We start from the raw sequence: 13699 nt of genomic DNA on the forward strand, positions 1-13699 counted from the left end.
TGTCGGCACTGCTCAGGGAAGCAGAGCAGGGCTGGGAGCCCACAGTCAGGCATGGGGCCAGGACAGTAACATGAGCAATTAACCTTCTCTGGGCACTCCACTGCAACCCCATGAGGAACATCAGTGTGAGCCTTTTAAGCTGCTAGCAAGACAAAAAGGGAGGCTGGCTGGAGAGATCAGCACACCAGGTACCATGAGAGCACTCTTCAACATTTAGTTACATCTTGACTTTCTGGTATATTTCCCAGGGGATGGCTGTCTCTTAAATTAAAAGGAAGCGTTTCAACACTTCAGTTACTTTATGCATCTAAAAACCAGTCAGGGAATGCTCTCACAAGGACCAACTGATACCTATCAGAGCAGGAAATACCTGTGTCGCAGCTCCAAGCCATGGCGACCCGAGGCAGTAACTACAGCTAGGGAGGGTGCCACGGCTGGGGGAAGCAACGACATGCCCAGTTTTCGTGTCAAGCTGTCCAAGTTCAGCATGAATCCAGGTAAGGTGTCTAGACTCCACGGTTTCTGAACAAATTAGGTCTTTTCCACAGTTAATGGCCGGATCACACGCTCGCCAAAGCCGTCACCCAGGGCTCCCGGGCTGGGATAGATCATAGCCCAGCCCGGTCCGACACCGGGCGAGCCGGCACTACAGTACTCTCGCGACCTCCCCTGCCCCTCCCTTCCTCCGTCTCCGCATCCGATCTCCGCACATGCGCACCGCGGCAGAGGCACGTAGGCGAGCGGGTCCCGGCAGTCCCTTCGGGAAGTGCTGGGCCGGGGGTGGGGCGGACGGCTGAAGGAGATCCGGGGACGGGGACAGCGTCAAGGTGGTGTTGGCTGTCCCCGCTCCATGCGTAAGATGTTGTTGGCCGTGCTCTCCCGGGTGCTGCAAAGCCCGGCGGCTGCTGCCGCCGCCGCCGGAAAACCGGTGAGTTTGGTCATCAGCTGCCCGGGCGGAACGAGGGGGGCAACGGGCGCTGGCACGCGCCCCTCTGCATAGGGGGTGGGCAAGGCCCGGGGAGCGGGAGGCCGGTGCTGCCTCTGCCGTTAGTGGGGGTAGGTGTGGGTCGTGCTGGGGTACGACGGGGAAGGGGCATGGCCGGTAGGCCCGGCTGCCGCGGCGGGGCCGTGGGTCTGCCCTTGCAAAATAGCCCGGATGTAACGGCGAAAATTCAAGCGGGTAAAAGAATTTTTAAAAATGCGTATAATTTGGTTTAGATTTGTGTTGTTTGTTTTTTGTGTTGTTTTTTTTTTTTTAATTCTGTACTGTGTGTAAAATACCGCCTGAAAATAAAATGGTTGCTGCGTGCAGGACCTGGCTTGATCAGTGCATCCGATAAACGCGTGTGTGTAGGGCAGGGACCCGCACAGGGCCGTCGCTTCTTCCGGACGTGACAATTTGTGGCAGCCGTGGCCCTGGAGGCGCGGGTGGTGGTGTTACAGGAGGGCAGAGGACGGGCTACCCTCCCCAGGGCCTCTATCAGCACTCGCTGTAACCTTAGACCTAAACTAACGATAGTGTGTGTGCCTTTAGCATAATAGAATAAACCAGACTATTCTAACTTACTAACACGTAGATAGAAAGGAACGTTGGGTTAATGGGGGAAGGAACATCATGGGACTGATAACAACTTAGGAAGACAGTAAGACCAAGGATGCTAGTCTTCAAGATAACAGAACGGGGCGCAGCGTGGAGCGAGACTGGAACAGAACTGAAGCAAGTACGTACCAGCTGCTAGGACCTTGCAAGCACTGAGGTCATTCAGTAAACACAGTGAGGAAGACGATGGACAGCCACCAAAGACACCCCCCTCAGCAGGAAAGCGCGTGTGTAGTTAGGATGCAAATATTATAATTAGTTCCCAGAAAATCTATGAATATGCATGAGCATGCTAAATATATAGCCGCTGTCGGCAAGCATCGAGTGCACTCACCTTTACAAAACGATTCTCCTGTGAGCCCAGTACTGCAATAAAGAACACCTGCTTTCTAAAACTTCAAATTGAGTCTTAGAGAATTTCTCCGACTGACTTTTAGGGTAACCATGCCCGGTGATCTCTTTGCTATTTATACTTTTGTATCTGTATAACATGTTTTGATTTGTTTCTGAAACCCTTTTCCGACCTCTTGGCTTTGATTTATTTATATATATTTTGACTGTCAGAACAGGTCAGATCCTAAACAGGTAGTAAACATACTCTTCTTGTTCCATTTGAAATTCATCCATCTGACCTTTTGAGCTGCTTCACCTTTCTTTTTGCAAACAACATTCCCTTTTCATGTGTCCCCATTTTGTTTTTTTTTTCCATGTTTTAGTTGATTGGTTTGTTTTTTCATTAGTGAGTCATTTCCTGTGTTTTAACTCTTGTGTATGAAAAAGTCATACTTTTACCTCTTCATTCTCCTTATTCTATTATAATGACTATGGCCATGAGGAAAAATTAACCCCGCTGAAAAAAAAGTTGTCAAGATCCAATCAGTGTGAAAGAGTACTATTTGGTAATTGGAAGTCAGCTCACTTTTTGCCATGGAGAGCAAGTCTGTCGCTGCATCTCTGTTCTGAAGTAGCTCACTTACCTGAGCATTAAGTTCTTGTGGAAAAGCAGGTAGGTGACTGGATTTGTGAGAATCAAACATGAGAGCATATTTACCAGATCTTCCTGTGTCTATTTGGACTATGGATCTAAAAGTTTTTCTGGTTTTTTTCTACTTCTTTCTCCAAATGCTGCTAACCTAGGGAGCCGTTAGTGAGGTAAGGCCTAAGTCAGTCTTAAAAAGGTTCAGTTTTGGTATGTGCACTGGCCATCTATTTAGAACTCTTGTACAGACTCCTCAGTGTTGCTTTTATGTCGTATGCAGGGCGAGGGGGTTCTGGCTGACCTATAGAGCTTCCTTCCAACCTCAGCCATTCTGTCATTCTGGGAATCCCAAACTCTTGATTTACTTCCAGCTCTAGAAGTAAAAGAGATTTTCTTCACTGATAATACTGACACTTTGGGGTAAACAGTGTAGAAACTTGGTATAAATTTAAAACTGTTAAGTGCTTAATCTGGTAAAGAGGTGGTCGTGACTGCTAAATCAAATATGCAACAGAGTAAGTAACCAAGAGGGATTGAGAAATGTCTCTTGGCTTTTTTCCAAGCCTCATACCTGTCAGTCAGACCTTTTTTTGGAAATTGACCTGGACATTCTCAAAATTTCACAATAATCAACCTTCAGCTTAATGTGTGTGGATTGCATCATAAAAGAAGCTACTGAAAATTATGTGTAACTCCATGAGCAATACAGTTTTGCTGGTAAAGGTGTAGTGCATTCCTTATGCTGTGGACACAGCGCATGCACAGACAGATGAGCATCCTGTGCAATGCTGCAGTGAAACATACTGAAGTAACTTAGAAATACCAGATATTCATAAGTCAATAACCTGTGTTCATTCTTTAGGACAGAACAGTAATAGATTTTTAAGCATCCTTTGTACCTCCCCACTACTGTGTCACCCTTTATGTTGCTCTGTATTTCATGTCTCCTCAGGTACGTCACCTTTTATGTTTCTATATAATTTTTAAGTAGTGGCTATGCTGTTATCCACTGAAACAATATTCCCCTTCATTGTCACTGCCTTGTGTCTCCCCAAATTCTATTCCTGTTAAAAAGAAAGAGTAAGAGTAGCTCATACTCTAGAAATCTGTTGAGGGGTTGGGGGAGGGGTGGGAGTGATTTTTCCAAATAATTTTTTATTTTGTTGAGACAAAATTCCAGTCAGCGCTGCAAGCCGTCAAAATCTGTGTTGGTTTTCTTTCCTCATGTAAGCAATCTGGCATGTGAAGGGAAAAGTAATTATTTTTGTGCGTTTGATGATCTTCACAGTCTTTTGAAACTAACTTTTTATTTTAGATCTGGTGAGTTTAATTCCCAAGATATTTCAGTTTGGGAGTACTGTTAAGAAATTATTGGAGAATTTGCCTACTTTTGCTTGATAGATATGTTTAAATATTCATGTTTTGTTTTGGTTTTCTTTTCTTGGTTTTGTTTTTAAGGCCTCTCGAGTGATGGTAGCATCACGTAACTACGCAGACTTTGCAAATGAAGCTACATTTGAAATTAAGGTAAAGAAGCTGAATGCTTAGTACTGGCATTGTGATTGCGTGTGTTGTAGATCCTAACATGATGGACTTGGCCCCTTTTTCAATTAGAAAGCTACTGTTTGAATTTCTAGACCAAACCCCTTGCTGTCCAGCTTGAACTCTAAATGCAGCTGGAGGTGCCTTGCTTTGCTGTATGTAGTAACATTACTTGTTTCTTAAGAATGTGGTACTTTGCAGCTGTGATAGTTCAATGCAGCTGTGAGCGTGGAGTCACAAAGGTGCCTAAGAACCTTTTCTCTTCTAAGGGAAGAGTATTAATGTTTCTCTGCTTGTTTTAAAACAAATAGCTGGTGTTTGCTGCCTACCCTTCTTTCTATCTCCCTTTTATTTATGGAATCGTGGGTGTTGCATCCCAGATGTGCAGCTGATTGAGGTCTGTATGGATTTTTGAGGAAATATTGTGGCACCCTTTTAATGATTAACTTGGTGCTGTTCACAAAGTATGTTTGTTCTATTCTGTCAGCTTCTGTTATGGCTAGTTTGTAGAAAAAAAGTGATGATTCTATTGGCAGTAGTAGCTTTTCTGATGGCTTCTCATTCAGGAATTAGTAAAAGAAAATCTGGAAGAAATTATTTGATTTTCCTTCTGTCAGTTTCTGTGCCTGTAAAGTACTGAAATTGTTGCACAGGTGGAAGGGAGGGAAAGTAAGCTGATATAAAAAGTCTTTTCTGAGTAGATACAAGCTTTAATGTTTGAACCTGTACAGACTCCTAAATTTCTTGAGTAGCGTTCTTGAGTGGTGTGCCCATGTGTTATATCCAGTTCTCCTAGGTGCCAGCAGATTTGCTCTGGTATGTAAGCTGTCTTTATGCAACATAGCAGTGTTTTGTCCCTTTAATCTCACAGATGAAGTAATTTTTTTTAATTGCTCCACTGAGCTTGACTGCTTTCTAATTCTTTTTAATTTCATTCTGTATGGGTGCCTAAAGTAAGCCCTCCCTCAGTACAGTCTGTTGTTTAGTAGTGAAGTTGTGCTGTACACGTGTTGGTTTGACTGGCAGGGGGACTGGTGCAACAGCGGTTTGTTACTGCTTGGTATAGGTGGTGTAGAAGAGGTGAAGTCCAGCCTTAGAGCCGGATCTTACAAACTGATTCAGGAAGGAAACTATATCATGTTGTCACTAAGCCTCTGTAGCTCTTACCAAGTATTTAGCCTGCAAGAACCATGGAAACGTGCCTTTCCCAAGTTTTATGAGGGCTGTATTTCATCTCCTGATAGTAGGAACTACGAGACTTCATTTTGTGAGTGGAAATCTGCCTTTAGTAGATTTTTATTTCCCTAAATTTGGAAATAGCATGCAAACCTTACGCTTATTTTGACCTACGAATTTAGGTTTTGCTGGCTTTCTTTTTTTAAAGCATATTACACTGAATTTGAAAATAGGACATTATAAAAACTATGTGATACTTGTAAATAGGACAAATTACTTTCAAGAAATAATTACGTGTTCAACTTTGCAGAAATGTGACCTTCATCGCCTAGAAGAAGGCCCCAGTACCACCACAGTGATGACTCGAGAGGAGGGGCTCCAGTACTACAAAACAATGCAGTCCATCCGACGCATGGAGCTGAAGGCTGACCAGCTGTACAAGCAGAAGATTATTCGTGGCTTCTGCCACTTGTACGATGGCCAGGTAAGATTACTTTTTTTCCCCAGGGTTTTTTTTTATTATCTCATCTTATTTAAAGTAGGGATTTGACTAGAGTGGAGAGTAAATTAAGATGTGCAGTGTTTGAAGTAGTAGTTTTATCCATGATGTAGTTCATTGTTTCTTTAAAAACAATGTTATGGCACACAAGGGAATGACTGAAATCTTGGGATAGCAATAGGAAGAGAGAGAAGGCAAGGTGCATCTGAAGATCAGCTGAATGAGAGGAATGAGCAACTGCAGCATAGTAAATTCAGTGCATTTGGAGGCTCACATCCTTGTCCTCAAGCAGTGTCTCGTAGACACTGTAAAACAACAGCCACGAGTAGGAATTTCATGAATAAAGTCAAACTGTGCTGTCTGCCTATTCCCACCTGACATTTTTGAATTGCAGCTGTTTAGATGCTTCATTTGGGAGATGGGTGTAGAAAAAGTCTGCAGATTTTTACAGGCCTTGTTCCCCTCCTGTCTGCTTTTGTGAGTCACCATCAGGTTGGAATTCAGAGCTCAAGGCTGTTACAGCTCGAAGCCTGCCATCCGCTGGCATTTAAGGAGGTCTCCTGTATTAGTACTCTTCCTGTTTTGATGTATGGGGGGTCATAGCTAGCCCTTGCTACGCTGCTGGCTGTGGATGTTTGCTTTTCTTCACTGCTAAATTGACTTTTTCTGTGTAACAGGAGGCTTGCTGCGTAGGGATTGAAGCTGCCATAAAGCCTACAGACCATGTGATAACAGCTTACAGGGTTCATGGCTTTACCTATACACGAGGAGTGCCTATTCGAGAAATTCTCACTGAACTTACAGGTTTGTGCTGAGTAAAATGAGGAGGATTTGCATGCTGCTGTACTTGTGGCAGAATTTTTTAGTACAGTCCAAAATGACGTTGATGCACAATGTCTACTGAGGCATCAGAAGCAGTTTAATTTTGCAATGTTATGATGCAGCCACGTTTTACTATAAGACTTAAGTCATAAGGAATATTTAAGTGCTTGCACTTCGAAAGCACAAACTCGGAGAATTTCTCTTGATAGCGTATGTTGTATTTATTGTGTTGCAGCAGCTTGTTTAAATGGAGATTGCTTGTGGCAGTTCTCAGCAGGACAGGGCATTACCCCCCCTAGGAGAGAGACTAGGATTTTCAGAATTATGCTGCTGAAGATTTAGACTGGTAAACACCGCCTGTAATGATAAACTGAATGAGGTGGGAAAACTTGACTGTAACAAGAATATTAAATGGTAATCTGCACGGATGTCAGATGTTGCAGAAAGGGTAGATAGTCTGTGCACAGCAGAGTTGCAGGTGGAGCAGGGAAGAGAGGATCAGCCTGCTGAACTCTTAAGAGATCTGTGAACAGATGCCAGAAGTGAAAAGAAACAAAGAGTTTGAGGGCCTTAAAGAGTTATTGGTACAATAAAGACTTGATCTGAGAATTTGCATGCTTGAAACATTAATATAGGAAAGCGTGTTTTGGAGGTAGGGAAGAGGTGTGCGTACTAAGAATGGATGTGTTAGGAATGTATGTTAGTAACAGATTAAAATCAAACTTTTTTTTTTTCCTTTGGCCCTAGCTGTCAGGTTTCATAAAAGCTCACATTAAACCAGTTCATAAAGGTATGAGAAAGGTTTGAGAAAGACAGAAAATAAAAGTGATCCGCTATTAAGTAAGAAAGAGAAGAACAAATTCCAGAGAGAGAGATCCAGGAGTCAACTTCTAAAATAAACACCAAGGCTAAGGCAAAAAACCCAACCAACCAATCTGTGCTTATTAGGAATAAAATAGAAGCCTCTGCAGCTTGTAGCAAAGCAGATTAGAATAAGTGATGGAGTGAGCTGAAGAGAAATTCTGTGTTGCTAGATCAGTTCATATAAACAGTTTGCTGTAATGCTTCATGGAGCACTGCTTCTTTTCAAACTGCAGCTTGAATAATGCTGGCCTGGGTAACTTTTTGATGTTTATCCTGGGTTCGTAAGAGGAGTTGTTGGTTATGTAGATTTTGTGGTGGTGTTATTTTGGATTTTGCTTTGAGTTTGTTTTTTTTTTTTTTTTTGAATGTCCTATCTGTAATTTTTTACTTCTGGTTCTGTCGCAGAGAAGACGTGTGTAGATTATTGCGACTAATTTGAATAGTGTTCACACCTTTGTTGCACAAGTGAAAAGCAGGAAGGACTGGATATACTTCTTTTTACAGATTACATTTATGAGAAGTAGGGACCATTTTGGCTATTAAACACCACCCCTCCACCACCACTCCCCCCGTTTGTCAGAAAGTTCTTGTACATAGGTAGAGCACTGAAACTTCTTGGTTGCTTGTAAAATTTCTTCTTAATCTCATTCTGTATTTCCTGAATTAGGTTTCCTTTACTGTTCTCTTTCACTCTCTTTTCTTACTTGTTTTGTGATGTATTTAAGTGTAAACACTTCAGGAAATGGCTGTTGTTTCTTAACTCCACATAGATGTAATGACAACAGCTTGGTCTTACTGTTAGTACCTTTAGGCACTGAATTAGATGTTCCATTTGCATAGGATTTTTCCTTTGGAAAAGTACTTTGCTTGTTATTCATGTTACAGGGCGAAAAGGAGGATGTGCAAAGGGAAAAGGAGGATCAATGCACATGTATACCAAAAACTTCTATGGTGGAAATGGAATCGTTGGTGCTCAGGTATATACATGACTTCTGCTTCAAAGCACAAGTTGAATGTGGCTCCTGTCCTCTGTCAGTGTTTCAGTGCTTGTGGTGTGAGCTTGTATGCAGCCACCATTATTCTGAGGCTATTTATGATGTCTTTATTCTGTTTTGCTCACTTTTTAGTAATCTAGAGCAAAGATGTATCACACTGAGATATATGTAAGTGATGTGTGAATTTTAGCTGTAATAGAGATCGGCACAAATGGAAGTGAGTTGGTATTTACCTACTGACTACGTGTATGTTGAGCAGATCTCTGATAGTGTAAATGTCTCTTCACAATTCACAAGCTGCCTACCTCCAACTCCTTTAAACATTGCTGTAAAATGGTGTTTTTTCATGTACTCTCTGATAGGTTCCTCTTGGAGCTGGGATTGCGCTGGCCTGTAAATACTTTGGTAAAAACGAAATCTGCATGGCCTTATATGGGGATGGTGCAGCCAATCAGGTAAATCGGCTTTGTCTGGTGTGGTGTGGTGTGGTGTGGTGAGGAGGAGAGTGGCTGTTGGTGATCTGTTTTTGTTCTGTGAGCTGTGAGCTCTGCCTTTCCACCAAGTAGTGGGGAGCACCTCTCGTCCGCCCTGGGTTAACGCTGTTGCCCAGGCAGTATCTGACTTGGAGCTTCTGCTCTGATTGCTTGCTGGGCTTTCTGCTGAGAGGATACTTTACTAAAAAGAGACAACTAATGCAGAAAAAGCAATCCCAGAGAGAGAAGGGTATGCACACCCTCAGTACTATAGCTCGCTGCAGTTTTTCTTAGGGCTTTTGTTGTGAAGTGTTGTGCACTGAGACAAACCTCATGTAGGTGATGAGGCACCTTGCAGATTGATGCCTGAATGCTGAGCTCCCTGTCTAGATGCAACTTGTTCTTTCAGGGCCAGATATTTGAAACATTCAACATGGCTGCCTTGTGGAAGTTGCCTTGTATTTTTGTCTGTGAGAATAACCGCTATGGAATGGGAACTTCAGTTGAAAGAGCGGCAGCCAGTACCGACTACTATAGAAGAGGGGACTTCATTCCAGGTCTCAGGGTGAGTACAGACACTGTTGCTGTTTTTTTTTGTGGGGGAGAATGGGCATGCACATATGTATGTATTATTTACACGTAAATTTAAAAATATTTTTTTAAATATAGGAAAATTTGCAACTGAATTCATGTTGTTCTTGTGGAAGTGCTGAAATTGGAAGTTTGGGGTTTGGCATTTTTTTGCCTCAGTGTGTAGTTTCTGTTTTCAGGTGGATGGCATGGATGTTCTCTGTGTTCGAGAAGCAACGAAGTTTGCTGCTGAACACTGCAGATCTGGCAAAGTAAGTCAGTAGTCGTCATTCCTTTTCCATAGGTGAAATTCTTAGCCATGTTACTGTTGCATTAAAAAGTTCTTCATTGGGTGGCATGCAAGTGGTATCAAACATTTAAAATAGATATATCTATCCTGATACTCTGGCATCTTTTTCCCCAGTTCTACTCCAGTTAAATTTTATTGGGAAAGGTGTCCTGGCTGTCAGGCAGTTGTTGTCTTTGAAGAGATGAATTAGGGGAAGCATGAAGGAACATACTGATCATTCTGTATTTACACAGATGTAAATCAGCTTTAGCATGTGAATCAGCATTAGTGTCTGTCACCCAAGTACGATATGCTGTGTCTGTAATTTTTTAATATTTGGTGAAATAATGTTTGCCCCGGCAATGTACAACAGAAAAAGAAAAAGGTTTGTGCAGAAGAATAGGGTTCTGTGAGTTCAAACCTCGCAGTGAAACATTTGGCATTTGGAAATAGTCTGACTAATGGTGGAAGGACCCTGAGAGGGAAGAAGTTATTTAATGCAGCTCAGTAAGAATGTTAGAATAAAAGTTCACAATATCAACCTATGCTTTTATTTGAAAAGAGTGAAGCTGTATTTTACTAGTTGTGGTAGTAGTGTGAAAACTAAGCAGAGAAAAACACTGAGTTACAATCATGGTACGTTTCACCTATAGCAAATACTTGCTGCTATCGCCATATATTGGTCCCTTAAGGTGGTAACATGCTCTGTGCTGGTTTGTTTTTTTTTACTTTTTAAGGGTCCTATTGTGATGGAGTTACAGACCTACCGTTACCATGGCCATAGTATGAGTGACCCTGGAATAAGGTACTGGGATGTTCTTCCTTGGCATTCACTGAAACAACCAAGTAGTGATGGTCAAAATCCTGAAACTCTTAGATTCCATCTTTAAATGTGTTACAAAACTCATATAAAGGTTATGGTGAAGCTGCTATAGATGACTGTGAGCACAAAGTCGAACTTTTGTGCTTTTTATTAATGAATTCTGCTTTCAGCGTGAAGTTATAGTGTGTTCTGATTGAGCTTTGACTGAAAAGCATCATGTTTTTCCAAGGTTTTTAGAGTATGTATAGCCCAATATGCTAAGACTGCAGGAACAGTTTGGATTGTCCAGTCAAGTAAAGTAAAGTAGAACACTTCTTCAAAACACAAACAGGCAGGGTCAAGAATGCTCGGGCATTGTACCATTTGTACAATTGTACCATTGTACCATTCACTGGAACAGGCTGCCCAGGGAGGTTGTGGAGTCTCCTTCCCTGGAGACATTCAAAACCCGCCTGGACACATTCCTGTGTAACCTTATCTAGGTGTTCCTGCTCCAGCAGGGGGATTGGACTAGATGATCTTTCGAGGTCCCTTCCAATCTCTAGCATACTGTGTGATACTGTGATATACCTGAATGAAGCAGGAGGTGTAGCCCAGTGCTTTGGAAACTTGTTGTGAATTGGAAGCATGCAGCAAGTCATCTAGCTTCATCATCTAGCATCATCACCTGAAGGGTGATGGGAAGGAAGATATGCAGCTCCTTGTGGGAACTGCCTCAGGCTGGGACTGCTCCCTTTCCCCTGCCTACGTTATATTCATTTTTGGAGCTACGGTAGCTCAGTTGCCACTTACAGATGTAAGGAATGTTCTAGATGTAGCTGTGCCTCCCTCTGAGTGATGAGCTTCACTGTATTTTCATTGCATTCCTGACAATTCTTTGTTCACACCTTTCTAAGATTGAGCTGCATCCAGAACCTTGCCTCTGGTCAAGGACACTTCTGAAGCAGTTCATGTCTCTGTTTCTCTTGGTCCTAGCTATCGCACTAGGGAAGAAATTCAAGAAGTGAGAAGCAAAAGTGATCCCATTACTTTGCTGAAGGACAGAATGGTCAACAATAACCTGGCTAGCATTGAAGAATTAAAGGTATGGCTTTTAGTTGCCATATAAGCAAGCTCTGGAGGATTTGCATGCTAACGAGCTGTGAAAAGCACATGTGGGTGCTGAAGAAGGCTGTATGCATGGGAAATCATCTTTCACTTACAGCTCTTATCATATGTAAGATGTAGAAGTCAAAATTACTGTGGCATTCTCAACTACCTAGGAAGGGCGTAGAAGTCTGAAAGAGAAATTGTCAACAGTGAAAAATCCTCTGAAGGAGCCAGGAGTCCTCTAAGTATATGTTATAAATACCTTCATCAGCTGTGTTTAATAAAACCCCCGAAATTGACACTGACCCTCTCAGTGGTTCGCAGAATCTGAACAGAAACTGTAGAAGATCACTGGGGTCATATTCCTCTGGCAGTAAGGTATAGGTACTGTCCAAAAGGCACAAAAAAGCTGCAGTTTAGCAGGGATGGATTTCTCACAGGTTTTTCATATATGTTTGTAAACAGCTTTAACACTAGTTCTGACCAACACTTCATCATTGTGTTTAAATTCAGAATTAAGATGTTTTTTCTGAAGTGCCTTCTAATCGGCATCCATTCTTGGTTTAGGATATTGATGTGGCAGTAAGGAAGGAGATTGAGGAAGCAGCTCAGTTCGCTACCACTGACCCAGAGCCACCACTGGAAGAACTCTGTCACCACATCTACTTCAATGAGCCAGCCTTTGAAGTGCGGGGCCCAAACCAGTGGATAAGCTACAAGTCTACCAGCTAAAGGACTTTATACTGTCATAATTTATTCATAAGAATAAGTGAATATATTTACAGGAACGTAAATCGTGGAATACTTAGGGTTGGAAATGGCCTCTAGATCATCTACTTCCAACCCCTACTGTGATGGACACCACACATTAACCATGTCACCCAAGGCTCTGTCCAACCTGGCCTTGAACACTGCCAGGTGTGGAACATTCACAGCTTCCTTGGGAAACTCAGACATGACTCAGAAACAACCTGTAAGCTTATTTAAAAGTTCTTTCAAATGAGGAAGTGTGTGGGGAAATCCATCTCAGTTTGGATTTGGGTAAACATGCTGAAAGTTGTTTCAGAAGGAGTTAAAGCCGCAGCTTACTGAAATTGCTTTGTATCTGCTTTATCGACTTGTCTTTGGATTGTTATGTACAGTTAAAAAAAAATAAGCTTCAACACCACTTACCTAGTAATGTGTTTGCTTTGTTTCTTAATGAACCATTTTCTTCCCCAAACCACCAGAAATGCCCTTTAGATGCTGTGGGTTTGCTGCAGGTACGTTACTAAAGGAAAACATTGCACCAGGCTTTTCTTAGGAGTTCTGTGAAGGCAGCTTTAATAGTTTATATAAAAGTTTTATACAGGCATGTGGGAAAAGGTGCCACAAGCTCTGGCACATCCCCTCCCTGCTCCAACCGCCAGAGCTGTAACATGTTAATGTTCAGAGTTTTCACAATGCTAAAGCCAATTCAGGTGTGTGGTACCCAGTTTGCAGAAAAGATGTTTTTTTTTCCTCAGCTAATGCTTTAGGTTACAGTGATAAGCATTTGACTTCTGCATTACTCTGTCAGAAATAATTTAAGTGCATTGACACTGACATAAAAGCTGTACTAGTCACTGTGTGTTACACTCAAGGTCAAACAAGCTACATCGCCGTGCAAAACCTGCAAGGCCACTGTACAGACATGTATATATACATCTAATAATTGAAGTGTAGTGAATGCAGTTCTCATTTGTTTATTCCCATGTCATGTTCTCCTTCCAAAGCATGAACCACCTGCGCAGAGGTCTTGCCAGATGTTTGTCGGTGGTTTAATATTGCATTCCAAATCCTGCAGAGAAGACCACCCCTGTATGAAGGAGAATAGAGAAGCATTATGGAGAACTTCCTCATCTTCTTTAACGTTAGCAAGAAGCAAAACCTAGAAATCCCAAGGCTGTACTGGTTATGACACTACATAGGAAACACTACACACTTCCCTGAGGTGGCA

At 42.3% G+C, this 13699-nt stretch overlaps 2 protein-coding genes across 7 annotated transcripts in view; one reads left to right on the top strand and one right to left on the bottom strand.

The window, feature by feature from the left end:
* The first annotated feature begins 739 nt into the window (after window positions 1-739).
* Window positions 740-12815, top strand: PDHA1 (pyruvate dehydrogenase E1 subunit alpha 1). Its single transcript, XM_062603727.1, has 11 exons — window positions 740-928; window positions 4038-4106; window positions 5608-5781; window positions 6474-6600; window positions 8368-8459; window positions 8840-8932; window positions 9360-9515; window positions 9721-9792; window positions 10547-10614; window positions 11608-11716; window positions 12289-12815. The coding sequence occupies exons 1-11, from the start codon at window positions 851-853 to the stop codon at window positions 12451-12453; spliced, it is 1203 nt and encodes a 400-aa protein (XP_062459711.1). The 5' UTR covers window positions 740-850; the 3' UTR covers window positions 12454-12815.
* MAP3K15 (mitogen-activated protein kinase kinase kinase 15) overlaps window positions 12764-13699 on the bottom strand; it is a 91183-nt gene continuing 90247 nt past the window's right edge. For all 6 annotated transcript variants that reach the window (XM_062603722.1, XM_062603721.1, XM_062603718.1 and 3 more), the window contains one exon: window positions 12764-13558. In XM_062603722.1, the coding sequence (XP_062459706.1) occupies window positions 13438-13558 (121 nt within the window). In that variant the 3' untranslated portion in view covers window positions 12764-13437. The remainder of the gene's footprint in view (window positions 13559-13699) is intronic.

Source organism: Pezoporus occidentalis, unplaced genomic scaffold (genome assembly GCF_034315485.1).
Source record: "Pezoporus occidentalis ecotype Australia unplaced genomic scaffold, CSIRO_AGI_Poc_V1 ctg81, whole genome shotgun sequence".
NCBI lineage: Eukaryota > Metazoa > Chordata > Aves > Psittaciformes > Psittacidae > Pezoporus > Pezoporus occidentalis.

What these genes read in the sequence shown, in the direction of transcription:
- PDHA1 (XM_062603727.1), top strand. Translation starts at nt 851, where the DNA reads ATGCGTAAGATGTTGTTGGCCGTGCTCTCCCGGGTGCTGCAAAGCCCG. An exon ending in ATGGAATCGTTGGTGCTCAG is followed by an intron (nt 8,460 to 8,839) that starts GTATATACATGA and finishes ACTCTCTGATAG; the next exon opens with GTTCCTCTTGGAGCTGGGAT. An exon ending in GGGATGGTGCAGCCAATCAG is followed by an intron (nt 8,933 to 9,359) that starts GTAAATCGGCTT and finishes TTGTTCTTTCAG; the next exon opens with GGCCAGATATTTGAAACATT.